This window comes from Cynocephalus volans, chromosome 5, assembly GCF_027409185.1.
Source record: "Cynocephalus volans isolate mCynVol1 chromosome 5, mCynVol1.pri, whole genome shotgun sequence".
NCBI lineage: Eukaryota > Metazoa > Chordata > Mammalia > Dermoptera > Cynocephalidae > Cynocephalus > Cynocephalus volans.
In genome coordinates this window covers 157,206,266-157,220,470 of record NC_084464.1, presented here as the reverse complement: position 1 = coordinate 157,220,470, position 14,205 = coordinate 157,206,266, and the positions used below count along the sequence as shown (strand labels likewise).

The following is a 14,205-nucleotide window of genomic DNA, read 5'->3' as shown; positions in this document are numbered from 1 at the left end:
GCAAACAGAACAGGGACTTCCGATACTGTTTCTGGGAGGGGAGTCTGGCTGACTGTCCACCCAGTGTCTGCAGCAGGTCAAATCGGTACTGATTAGTGGCTGCTGCATGGCCCAGGGAGCAGGGCTGGGAGTCCTGAGGAACACAGAGCTTCTCATCCAGGCCCCACAATGTTAGGTGGCAGTGCCTTTAGCCAAGAGGAAGTGTTCTCAGAGCACCCAAGGAGCGCAGGCCTGCCAGGCCCTCTTCCCACCACAGTGGCCACTTCCCACCTTGGGCTGTTTGCTGGGCCCAAACCACTGCCCACGGCCACTGCCAACCGATAGCTCCTGGGCGGCACTGCTTTCTCTCCCTTCTACCACTCCCTGACTCATCTCACCAGTCTCAGTTCTCCCCTTCTGCCCGTCCCTCACCTTGTCTGAGAGATTTTACCTCTTTTGATTCAGGAGGTGCCAGGCGGTGGGTGACATGCTGCCCTCTCAGCAGTGACTCCCCTCACTGTGCACAGACCTGGGCTCTCCGCCCTTCCCTACTACTTGCTGGAGCATCTCTCCCTCCCTCTCTTCCAGCATCCACACCATTGCACAGACCTCCAGATCTTTCTGGAGTCTTCCAGGAGGGCCCAATAAACCACACCCTCTTCCTTGCCTGTGTCCTGAACCAATTAGGAAATGATGTAAGAATTAGCAGTGGGGGCTGAAATACTTATCACTGGTCAAAAGCAAGTGGGAGAAAATGATGGATGCCAGGATGGGGCAGAACAGAGTGTAATTTCGCATAATTGTCATACCTGGAAAACGAACATTACAACTAAAATAGAATGCTTGATCATGAATGAACTTCAAAATATTGAAATGATTGCAAAGATCGTGAAAACACGGAATACCAATTAATATCCAACTCACCTAGCTTTTTAATTTCGTGCGTCCGCTCATCTCTGGTCAGTGGAACATAGTTCATCTTCCGGCCACTCTCCCCGTAGCCCAGGAGGAAACCCCGCGACCTGCGTGGACTCTTGGCTCCGGACAGGCGCGGTGCCTTCCACGCAATGGACAGCCTGTCGTCTGAGGACCGGACGCGCACACGCAAGGGCTTGTTGGGCACTTCCTTTTCTTAAAAAGGACATGACACGGAAACCATTACTCGCTATACCACTTAGAGTTCACCGTCACAAATATGAAGCCCCTCCAAACACTGAGCCTCGGCATTTAGCTACTGGGCTTGAAACACCCAATTTTGGTAAGCAAGTCTAGTAAGAGCCTTTTTTCCCAACACTCTATCTACATGTTCCTCCCACGTTTCATACAGAGATGTCTCAAGAACTTAAAATGAAAACACACCGTGTTGTGAGACTGCCAGCCGGAAATCTTGTTATGTTTTTTAGTGTCTTTTTCATCTATTTCCCTTTGTCGCCTCATTCTCGGCGAGAGTTAACGGTCAGCATAAAAATACAGCAGACACACTTTATGTGCTGTTTAGAGCTACCCTCCAGAAAGCTTTTTCACTGTAATGTTGAAAAGACCGGCTTTCCTTGCCTTTACAATGACCCATTGAAAGCTAAATACTAACTGATTTCCATTTGGGGTCTTAATTTTTCTTCCATGTCTGAGTCTTGTGCCTCCAGACAAACCCTGGTCATGCCACGCCATCACTGGTATCCCCCGTGTCTGTTGTTTTCTTCTCGCTAACTTAATCAACTTCTAGAAGTCCTCCTGCTAAACTGATTAATCTCAAGAAATGTTCTCATTGTTAACTTTCTTGAAATAATGCATTCTGGTGGCCAATACTTAGTGTTACAGTTTTGCTTTTACATCAAGTAAGAGCTGATATGCCTGGGCACAAGGGTATGGATCATTGACTAGGACGTTGCCATTTCTAACAGTGGGTCACAGTCCAGCCCTCATTTGAGGGTCTGGCTAGGCTGATGAGCTTCTCTCTAATCGTGTAAGCCTGTTACTTCCCAAGCATTCTTCCTCCTCTACATACACTAACCCCATCATCAATCTGACTCCCCTTATTAGACTGGAAAATTCCCAACTAAGCTAACATTTCAACACTAAGACACAAAAACAAAAACTAACATCCTGAGTTAATGTGATCTTCAATAACACATAAATAAATGGCCACTAAAGATGGTTATTCTGAAATGCCAGACACCTGCTTCCAATGTCCTGAATCTAACCAAAAAGAATATCCATTTGTAGACTAGGTGCAGTTACCAAATCAGTCATTGGGCAGCCCATTCCTAAAGGCTACTAAGAGAATATCATGTAGTGTCCAACAAATATCTTCCCCAATATACAAAGTAGTAATTATTTAAAAGTTTTTGTTTTTAATCCAATAGTATAGTCCAGTAAAATGAGCAAATCTGCTGAAAACACACACACAGGTATTATCTGAGTCAGCTAACAACAAATTATCGAGCAGAGATTGCATTCTCTGTCCTGAGTTCCAGCCCTAGGACCTTTCCAGCCATGCATCTGGAAATGGAAACAGTGTCCCTGAGACCACACTGGCACCTCTGGGCGTCAGGGAGAGCTGCAGGTCTCTGCTCCAGGACGGACAAATTCTGACTCTGCAACCCTAACACTCAACAGTAAAATACTGGAAAAACAGTAATAAGAAATAAGACTTGGAATTTCCTAAAGTGATGGGGTCCCTGAGGGGGAAGGAGTGGAGTTCCAAGGACAAGAAGCTTGGTCACAGTTGCCTGAGGAGCCCAGCCGTCAGCTCTGCCCTGACCCAGCCCAGGCCCACAGCACGCTCAGCCCCATGGCAGGGTCAACAGTTGCCCACTCGGACTGTACAGCTCCCACCTCCAGGCTCTGGCCTTGCTGTATAACCACTCCACACTGGGGTCCAGGAAGGAAGCCAGGCCCCCGGACAGTGGCGGGGAACCATCACACTGCCTATTTCCTATAGAATTTCCCAGTGTGCAACGAGCTCTCACGTCACTCATCTTAGCTGTCCTTACAACAGCCCCGAGGTAAATAGGATAGTGGTCATCGTTCTCATGAGAAAGCGGGACTCCCAGATCTGAAGTGGCAGAGCCAAAGTCACACAGCTGTTTAGAGCAGAGCAGGGACCTGAATTCAACCACTCACATTCCAGGTTCTGTCCCCTTTTAACGATGCCACTTGTGTTTCAGCTCTCCCTTCACCTCTGTGCCACCTCACCAACCACCCAACTCTTCTGCTAATGGATGTGAAACATGTGCTTTGAGCTGGACAGGCTCCCTTCAGATGTGAACAGATTGCTTTGCCCTGTAGACATTAAGTATAATGACCCAGACAGTGTTCTCAGCAGGTAGCAAATGGACAAGAGGAGGACTGTCGGCAAAGGTGGCCCCAGAGTACTACCCCTGCCACCACATGGAGCTCACTGTCTCGGTGAAAGCCACAGAGAGAAGTGAGAATGTCACGCTCTAAACACGTTGTAAATGTTTGGGTTTAGAAAAGCCAGTCACATTCTTCCAAGCATTTTGAAATTTTCCTCTCCTTAATACTCTCGGTTATAGATACCATCAAACGTCTTTTATAAATCATCTGCTAATCCTCTTTAAGATGATGTAAGTATCAAGAAAACGATCCATATGGTTCGAATTCATTGCAATTAAGTTATTTAAGTGTTTTCTCTAAGCTGTATGTGACAGCCTCACCAAAGCCTTCTGAAATTTTCTAATAAACCTCTGTAAGTCTTTTATCTTGAAAAGAGGAAGTCACAACTGCCGAGAGTGATCGATCTCACACCCACCGGCGTGGAGTGTGTTTCAAACTTGGCAAAACATATTCTCTCTATTGCTCATGTACAACATAATCAGGAAAATCGTACTCAGAACTGGTCAGTAACAGAAGACTCGCAGCAATTAATTCCGCACCTTCCACTTGGCAGATCAGCTGGGTGAAATGATTACCGTCTAGATCATAGTAGACATCGGAAAGCCAGACAGAGTTAGAATGCTTCTCCTAATTGGTATTACCAGCTTCACAAACTGGCAAATACTCTGAAATGGTGCAGAATCAAAATCTGTTCTTTTCACAAAGAAAAAAAAAATCCCAAATTCAACATGATGCTTCGCTCATTTATAATTTTATGCTAGCTAAATACGGTAGCTTCTGAATAGGCCTTACACAGGCTTTAACTAGTCAGAGTTTGGATCGATTCTGTTACTTGCTGGCTCTGTGACTTTTAGAAGTCTCCCTGAACCTCTGTTTCCTCTTTGGTAAAATAGTGCATAGCATATGGGGTTTTGTAAAACCATCCACATAAAGCATTCAGCACTATACCGGGCATGTATTAAGCACACTAGTTGTGGTTGAGGCCGTGACAGAAATGAAATCCTTCATTTATTACATTCACTAGCTGAGTGGGCAGCCCCCTCTGGAACATGAACTATGAGTGTAAAACAGAGCTTACCATGATTCCCTGCACAGAGGGACACTTAAAAAATGTGTTTCAAAGATCCAGACATAAGCAAAAGAGAGGACTTATTGCCAAAGACTGTTTGCATTGAAAATCTTTTCAAACATGAGGTTGTATATATCTAGATGACTCTTTTTGTGCCATGAGTTGAAAGCATTATTCATCGTCTTTGTCAACATCTAACCATTATGAATTACCCTAAGTCCCTGCCCTTCACTGGCATAAAAGGATGCATGACTGCTACTGCCTGGTAACCACCTTCTCGTGGCCCAGGTCTTGGCTCTACACTGGAATTGGAACTCCTATCTGTCAGATCTGTAGCCCTTATTCTCTCCACTTCAGCTCCTGCTGGGAAGCTCATGGTGGTTGCAGAACTGGTGTTGCCAGTAACCATGCTGTGGCATAAGCATGGTGCCTACTCCAGGAGAAGGTCCCCTTGGTGCCCACAGCACCTCTGGTGAAGAATCTGGTGTGCAGCACCAGGAATCCGTGTCTCAGACACTCACATACACCCCCTTACGGAAAATGTCAGCCACATTCTCAAGGACCAGGTGGCTCTGCAGGGGAAGTTAGTGCCATATATGCCATTGGGGTCTGCTCATTACACTGTCCCCCTTAAATATGTAAGTTTACCTACTGTCCCAAGGAAAAACCCTCTGACAAAGAGCCAAGTCCCTAATCATCCTCACCAGTGGCGTGGCTGCCTGGCTTGTCCTGGGAAGCAGGCAGGACACGAAGAGTGGATGAGTGCAGCATGCTCCTGCTTTCCGAGGGGCGCTGGAAGATTACCCTCCGCCAGAGCCTGCACTCAGTAAATCCTGGCTGCATTTTCAGGAGTTGGGAAAAGAAAGAAGCTCTTAGAAAAAAAAAAAAAGGATGAAAAAGGGAAAAAAATAAAAACCACCTTGATCTCCTCCAAGCTAATCAATGCTAATTACTAATAATGTGACAGCTTGTAGAAGCCCAAGGAGCCTTTACAAAATCTTTTAAAACTAACTTTTAAAACAAACCAACCAACATAAGTGCTTTCAGTGCAAGATGGCTGCTGTTCACTGGAGCTGTCCAGTATTTCAGAGACCCTGCTTTCCTGCCTTCTGGGATCATGCAGTGACATGCACGGGGTCATCAAATGAGGAAGTCACAGGAAATCCTACTCAAATGGGATAGAGAAAGGGACCTTGTAGTCAGAGGTCGACCTCACAGGCTGGCGCAAGGCTGCCAGCATTTGTGCCCCAAAATGTGGACTCGAAGTCCACTAAGACTATCTCAGAAACAAAGCAGGTACTTCAGGCCATCCTGGGACTGCTCCGTTTCAGCCAGTTCGCTTTGTCCATTTGTTTGTTTCACAAAAGAAGTGCTGATCCCTCTGTCGCCCCGCAAAGCTTTCCTCAAACTTTTCACTGAAGTTTACCTAACAGCAAACAAAATGAACTTGGTCCCCAGAAGCTCGGAACATGGCACTTTATTCAAAATCTCAGTTTTATCTTAAAATTGCATTTGAGTTTTGTAGACTACTCTACAATATTTTAGCATTTGTTTTTCAATTAAAAGTAACATTTTAAATGCCTGACTGTCAAGAAGGCACTTCCTGTTAGATGTGGCCAGTTTACCTTAGGCCTTCATGGAATCTTGGTAGTGTCACGTCCTCCCAAGTTCTGAGGAACCTGGTTTGACCAGTACGTCAGTGTCTTTAGGATGTCATTCAAAATGTCTATCAGTAGCTGGCTTTGTTATTAACCCTGGTAGAGTGCTATGAACATCAATAAAAACTACTTCATGCATCAATATCCCTGTACAGGACTGAGGCTGCGCTGGACTTGGAGAAAGCCCAGTGGCCCTGTGACAGTGGCCACCTGCTGCATTAATGACATGGGAGAACTCTGCACAGACTGGTGATGAAGTCTTCGCTATTACTGCAGCATTAAGAGGTTCTCCACCTGCTACACATGGAGATATGTCTCAAGTTCTACAGCTCATAAGCCTTTTGAGGGTTGTCTCTGTTATTCCACCACAGTGGAGGCAGGGCTGGAGTTTCTCTGACCTATCTGTGGCAGCGGCTTATCTACAAGTCTGGAACACCAAAACCAGTTGCTGTCCTCAGCCATTCATAGATGTGATGTCAACGTCGCTGTGCCACCTGCAACAGCAGTGGGGAATTCTCTTCCCTGAGCCCAGCTCACTGGCTCCCCGGCCCTGGCCCACGCCCCACCCACCCAGTGTGGAAGCATCAGGCAGCTTCTCCAGGTGACCAGCCTTGAAGGCTCCATCAGTGACGTGAGTGCAAAGTTGCCAGAAGTATTGACTCTCGATCCATCTGGTGGTGCTTTAGTTTCCAGTCACACTTCCTGAGGATTCACGAGGGCCACAGAAAGTCAGGGAAGCAGGAATCTTTTTCTGACCTCTCAACAGCAGAAATGCAGACATATGATATTTCTGGACCCCTCAGTATAGCACAGAGACAGCCTCATGGACATGTGTGCTAGGAGGAAGGAGTGTTGAATATTCTGAGGAAAATTATGTCTCCATTCAAAGAATTTTTTGTTCTGTTTTGTTTTCTTTTGTTTCGTTGGGGTTGTTTGTTTTAGTCTACAGTTCCTCTGCATTGTTTCATTTGGGAGTAGAATGGTAAACAATGCAGTTGTTTTCTGGCGATAAAAGACCTCGTTAAACAGCTATTGGTTGCTTCCATTTTTTACTGATTTCCAATACACCATGTGCACATGAAAGATCCGATTACAATACGTGAGTAGGTTGATAACTTCAAGAAGAACATGCTCTTTCGGGACTGACATCCGAATGTGCAGGGACCTGACGTCAGGAGCTTCATCCCGCTCAGACACCAGAAGAAAAGCCCACGGTGGATGCGCACTCAGAGAGTGGCATCTGGCCCCCGGGACGCCGACCTCGTCACAAGTATTTGCTTTTGTTAAACTACGGGAGGTTCTTCCAGGACACGAAGGCAAGCCAGCCAACTCATTAGCCTCCAAAATCAGCACCATGGCCTCAGAAGAAAGGGTCCGCCACCCAGTGCTTGAGAACTAAAAGGAAATGCCTGCGATGAAATCCACGAGGCGCTGGGTCCAGCCCTGGGGTAGGAGAAGCTGCTCACAGCTGTGGCCCTCCCCGTCAGCTGATGGTCCCTGACTCCCTTCCACGGCACTTCTGGGGGGTATGTCCCAAGGACATCTGGCTAAATGAACCCAAACAGCTCCACACACAAACCTCTGTCATCTACTTTTTATTAGTAAAGAATGGGCTCTGTGGCTGGTGAAGTCTAACTATATTCCAGCATGAGAGGTGGCTTTGAAGAAAGCACTCAGATAGAGAGATCCGGGCCCCAGCAAAGGGGTGGCCGTGACAGGGCAGCGTGTCCTTAGGAAGGAGCGGCGGGCCATCTGGGTCAACGGCTCATCTTCCCACAGCAACCAGCCTGAGGAATCGCGATCTACAAATGCACACAACGTCATTCTTCACCCAGCCCTCAAAGGAGCAGACAGCAAGAAATGGGATCTCCGATTAATAGTAGCAACACCCTGTGGCTGGCAAACTGGCCTGCCCAGACCCCCCACCCCCGAATCAGCAGCTGAACTAGACAGAGGGAACGCGACCTCCTCACGGGCACCTCTGCACCATCCAGTACTCACTCCTCTGCCACAACACAGACATGGAGCATACACACCTCCAAATGCATTTCCACTGAGCAAACATTTTTTGAGCACCTACTATGTGCTTGTCCCTGGCTCTAGAGATTGGACAAAGAGTCAAAGTGCCCTGCCCTTGCAGAGCTCACCATGGAGGCCATGAACCGGAAACATGCCCTGCTATCTGCACATTTAATAAAACTCGTACTTGCATGAGGAAGCTCCTGAGAAAATAATGCCCCAGATGTTATTAATTCCCCATTGGCCAGAGACTTTGATTGAAATTAGTATGGAAAAGAGGACAGCCTTTGATTCATAATTAATTTAATAATTTTGAGTTGGGGTATGCCTTAAGCATAGAGCAGCCCCACAAGCTGGCTGCAGGATCATCTGGGAAAGCCCCTGAAACTGCACTACTGAACGTGATTTGCCTATTGGCTTACTGTGCTGGCACCTTTTCCCAGAGTGACAATGACACACATTGACATGGCAAACTCCCCTGGCCTGTTGGCAGAGTTCCTGCCACTGCAAATAGACAAGGCGAGGACAGCACAGACAACGGCACCCTAGGGAGTGGGACTTCTGAACGTGCCACTGGAGACAGGTCTTTATGCTGTGCTCCTTCTGGGTGTTCAGCTACAAACCCAGCACACAGAAACCACGATTCAGTGCTCCTTCCTTCGCCAATATGATTTTGGGGTGCACTAATCTAAAACATTCAAAGGAGGGTAGAGAAATAGGAAAATAGCCATTTTTCAGTATTACAAATAGTTCTCAACTGCTCACAAAGCTTAGTAACATTCGTTAAAAGTAGTGAAATTGGTCTACTTAGTGTCTTAGATTCACAAAATTTCAGAGCTGAAAGGAATCTTAGAACCTTAGAAAGAAACTCAGAACCTAAGAAATTTCTTAGAAAGGAACCTAGCACTTTCCTGTTGAATCCCATCATTTTACTGCTGAGAATTCTGAGGCACTGAGAGGACAGTGCTTGCTGACAGCTGCTCGTCAGGGCCTGAGCCTGGAGCCCAAGCCAGGTATTCAGAGGTGAACAGTACAAAGATTAGGGTTGGGCGGATTAATCATGCTCTTAAATCGATAGACTAGGTAAAGAGCCATCTCAAAAACTCTAGCTTTAGAGTTTTCAACTTCTACATCAGTCATATTTAAATAAAGAAACTGGCAAGAAAATCTACCTGCAAATTGGTGTTCATTTTGATGAAATATTAATAGAAAAGGCCTAATGCATGCTTGGGGTACACATAGTTCATAAGTCCATAGATATTTTCTATGAAAGGAATACTAGGTAAGAAAGTAAAGATGTCAAACTTTGGTTTTTTATGATTTTGTAGTTGCGTTGTTTCGGTGGCAACTTCTGGAGCCAGGCGCTGCGGGGGTGGGTGGAAGGAGGCCATGAAGACACAGCCGACCCCAGTCCTGCCCTCGGGCCTAACCATACTTATGTATATGAAGTCACCTTAAAGAGAACTGGTGACAACAGCCTTTCCTCAGAGCCAGGAGGAGGGAAGGGAGAGATGGAAGCTCAGAAGTCAGGAGCAGGTAGACAGTGGGTCAGCTGATGACTTCTAGTCCCCCAGGGAAGTGGGAAGCAAGGTCATCTGCTAGAAGTGAGGGGAACACAGGCCAAGAAAGAAGCTGGAGCAGAGTGGCAACGTTTTGGACTAGCCACTGTGGAAGAGAGAGAGGAAACCGAGCAGGGGCACATAGAGCGATTGCCAAGCAGCACAGAGCACCCGGAGGAAGTAAGAAACCAGCTGTGCTCAGTGACAACAGCACAGATCTGCTCAGCTCTTTATTTCTCCCACAGACTCAGCCGTTGGCACCCAGAGAGGAAAAGCAGCCAGATGGAGCGGTCCCAGCAGGACAACCAGCAAGCCAGGGAGGCAGTCGAAGGACAGGGCAACTGACAAGCATGAGTGTGGCCACAACGACAGGACACTTACGAAGAGGAAGGAGCAGGGGTGGCTCTGGGCTCTGCAGATGGGAAGGATCTACAGACCCAGAGCTCATGACAATGAGGGCGTCGAGGAAGTGAGATGACTTCGTCAGATAGGGGAGTTTCATAATTCTAGATTTTGGAAGGGAGCAAGCCTATCTCTAACCCTAACTCTACGAGAGGAGGCGGCAGTTAGAAACCATGAGGTGGGCACACCTGGTGGGCCATCATCATGGAGGTGTGTCGTCCATGAAGCCTGGTGTGGAGGCACACAAGTGAGCCAAGTGCATAGAGGCCATCAGATTTAGGGAGTGACCTGGAGGTCGGTGGGTGGCCGTAATAAGGAAGGGAACGGCTGGACCACAGGTGAACAACCTGCCAGTGTTGGCTGGAAATGGCCAAGGAGTCATTGTGAACTCTGTGCTAAACTTCAGTCCATGCTACTATTTAACTGTCAAAAATGAGCAAGCTTCATGAACTAAAATAGAATGTAAAGAAAATAAGAGGCACAAATCAGACTTTTAATTCAGTATTATGTCTAGTTTAGTCGCCACAGCTAAAAGATGTGAGGAAAGCACAGAGGACAAGATTTTTAGAAAACCATAAAAATTACTAAAAATAGACATGATCATGTTCAGAGCTAAAATTAATCAGATCCTGATACTGTTGCCCGGATAAAGAGCTTGGCGAAAGCAGACTAGCTGGCCTAGCACAGTTCCTGCGCTGGCCGGTAGCAGAGTTGGGATGTGCCCCTGTCCTGACCCCCAGGGCCCGTCTCCACACAGCCAGGTTTCCCCAGACCCAGTCACAGAAAACAGCTAAAACAACTCGCAGAAAAGAAGTGTGCAGAAAAGCTAAACAGCAGTATTCCAGTAAGTGAATGGACTTGTGACCTCTCTTCCCTGGGACAGAGCAGGAGGATACAGGTTTACACCCCAACTCAGAGGGATTCTACATTAAATACAAGGAAAACTTTCAGACTGAGGGGTGTGAGATGGGCTGCCTAAGAGGAAGCCCAAACTTCTGCCCTGGAGCTGCATCTCTGCTTAGTCCTTTCGTTCTCTGAGTCCTGGGAGTTTTCATATTTGGTCAAGTGACCAGCCTGAGAGTCAATTAAGTCCTTCTCAACCTCCGGGACTCGCAGGCACGTTCTTCCTCCTCCTCCCGTAGCTTCTCCCTGACAGTCTCTGTATGGTCCCAGCTTGATGCCACCATGTTCTCGGGGCCTCCCAGGCTCCCAACCCCTGTGCCCTCCTCTGTTTATACTATATTACAGTGTCGTTTATTTTTCAAATAATTGTGATTACATTATGGGCTGAATTGTGCCCCCCCCAATTCAGTACCTAACTCCAGTACATCAGAATGTCACTGTATTTGGTGATGGGGTCTTTAAAGAGGTAATTAAGTTAAAATGATGCCATTAGGATGGGCCCTTCTACAATCTGACTGGTGTCCTTATAAAAAGAGAAAACTTGCACACACAAAGAGACACCAGGGATGGGTGTTCACAGAGCAAAGGCCGTAGGAGGACACAGCAGGAAGGTGGCCGTCTGCAAGCCAATGAATGAGGCCTCACGAGAGACTAACTCTGCTGGAACCTCAGTCTTGGACTTCTAGACTCTAGGACCATGAGAAATAAATTTTGGTTGTTTAAGCCCCCCAGTCTGTGGTGTTTTGTTATGGCAGCCCTAGACAACCAATAGATTATATTTATTATTTCTCACTTGCTTGTTTATTGCCTTTCTTTCCCATTAGAATATAAGTTTCACTAAGAAAAGCCCTTGCTTAAATTATTCACCATTGTATCTCTAGCATCTAGACCTGTGCCTGGAATGAGTAGGTTAAATCATTAAAGTCCTATTCGTAGATAAAGACAATTTGGTGGAGAGAGGTCTAAGCCAGCAAAAGGAGGCCTTCTAGAATTTGAACTGAAACCATTGTTTTCAGCAGAATAAAAGAATGGATTTTCCTCTGGATTCACATAAAACACTGGAAGAACATGAGATGCTATCAGTGAAAGCACTAAAGCAAGCCCCTTGGGCCTTATACCAGGAGCCAATGTAATGTTGCATTTTTAAGGACAAATCCCTTTCTTTGAATGAAGACATGTGGAATCCTGGATACTTCTTTTGTTTGACAGAATTATCATGTATTTAACCATTTCTCAGAACAATAGCATAGCATATTTTCCATGTCCCTTAAAAAGGTATAGATGTCTATTGATCACTTATTGACAATTTCTCATAAATTATTATTATTTTTATTAATAGTGAAATGTAATTGTTGTCCTAGAGTTCATTAACCAAGTCTAAGCATTTTGAATATTCATGGGTTTCTTTTTTAAGTTCTGCTTTATACCATATGCTGCAAGTGGTTTCTAGTGTCTTTTCTATCACAATGTATGACAAATAGATGTATGATAGAAGAGCACTTTGGCAACCAGGCCTACAAAGGCTCCTGCAGAGGCAGGATAATAATCTCACAGTATTATAAAACCAATAGTGAGTTGGAGGATGATTTATCTCCAAACTCCGATCCCCAGGATTTCTATAATACTTGCTTATTCAGAAAGTTCTCTCTCACACACATTTCTATTAAAGAAGGCATAAGAATTTAATTATTTACCAAAAAAAAAAAGAAGAAGAAGAAGAAGAAGAAAGAAAATTCCTTGTTCTAAAATTACTGTCATTCAGAAAACTTTATCAGGAAGATTATACAGATAAAATGGTCATTCAAAATACAAAATATAAGATTCAAATACATGGCACAGATATCCATCTGAAAAAAGTGTACACGTAACTATTTACATGGGTGTCTTCAGCAGTAAACAACCTCTGAAATAAGTATCCTCTCCTATTTTCCACACTTCCTAGGTGTAGTAACTTCTTGACTTCCTATCACTGCTTTCCAGGGATTGATCTTGGCTCCAGCTGTTCTGTCTCCCATTCCTCAACCACTCGTGCTCTCTCTCTACTTCAACTCTCCCTCTAGAGCATGACTCTGAGATCCGTGTCTAGCCCTTACTTCCCTTTTCCAACTTTCATTACATTATATCCAACCACCTACAAGAAATTTTCATTGCAATGCCCCATGATCACCTCAAGTCCAACATATCTGGACAAGAACATATCACCTCTCCCCACAAGCCAGTTTCCTTTGGGGTTGTTTTGTTCTCCCACTCCTTTTCACCCAAAAGGGACTTTGAAAACTGCCTATACCCATCAAATCTGATCTGAGAGCCAGATTATGGTCACTGGTTAAAACATACTCACCTTCCACTCAACAACACCACATTGACGTATTTAAACACATGGTACATGAAAATAAAACATAGTTCTCCTCGCCATATCTCCTTTGGGATATTATCCAACCACACTCTGAGATAACCGCATTCATTTTGTATTATTTTTTCACCATTAATTAAATAGATTCAAGAAACACACAAGAAATGTTAACACTTCTCTCAGTAACCAAAACAATATGACCAGACAACGTCAACATCCAAATGATAAAACACACACAGATACAAATATGGAGCAGAGATGGAAGGCAGGTTATCTAATATGTCACAAAGTATCCCAACGTTGTAAGAAAAGAGACCAAGACTTGATGCACCATATTAGCCAATCAAAGCCACTGTTTTGTGAGTCCCATTCATTTCTGCCATTCACAGGTAAAAGAGCTGTAAATATCCTAATCGGGCCAGTACTGCCATCTCAACCACCATATTTGCCTGTTAACAGGGCGACAGTATCCCCAGATGCAGACATAGACACTTCCCCACACAAGAACATGAAGGAACAGTGAACAATGAGCAACACTGGCCACAGTCTCGTCCATCAGGTGCAGAAAAGACTGACCAAGACCGTGTGGCATGTGTGTTAGTTTAGCGATGGGAACTAAATGAAGGTTTGTGAGCACATGTGTGTGACAGAAGCACAACTCTCTTGCGAGATGTTGCTTCAGTGAAGACACAAACCAAATGAGCAGGAAGTACCTGTGACGGTTTCATTAAATGGTCCTGGACCCTTGATGGGAAAACCATCAATCTTGATCCATTCACCTCCTAAATTAGGGAAATGCAACTTGATAGTTAGAAGGGACTATTGGATTTTCCACATCTCAGTCCATCCCTAACGTATATTAAACGATCTTTTCAACAGTCTTCAAAATGATTTGCTCAGGCCATA

The 14,205-nt window shown here is 45.4% G+C and overlaps 1 protein-coding gene across 1 annotated transcript in view; it reads right to left on the bottom strand.

Annotated features, from left to right (window-relative positions):
* The window catches only part of FNDC1 (fibronectin type III domain containing 1), an 87,722-nt gene that overhangs the window by 48,662 nt on the left and 24,855 nt on the right, over positions 1 to 14,205 (bottom strand). The window contains exons 4-5 of the mRNA XM_063097452.1: positions 14,013 to 14,081; positions 904 to 1,110 (exon numbers count right to left, since the gene is read on the bottom strand). Of these exons, the coding sequence (XP_062953522.1) occupies positions 904 to 1,110; positions 14,013 to 14,081 (276 nt within the window). The remainder of the gene's footprint in view (positions 1 to 903; positions 1,111 to 14,012; positions 14,082 to 14,205) is intronic.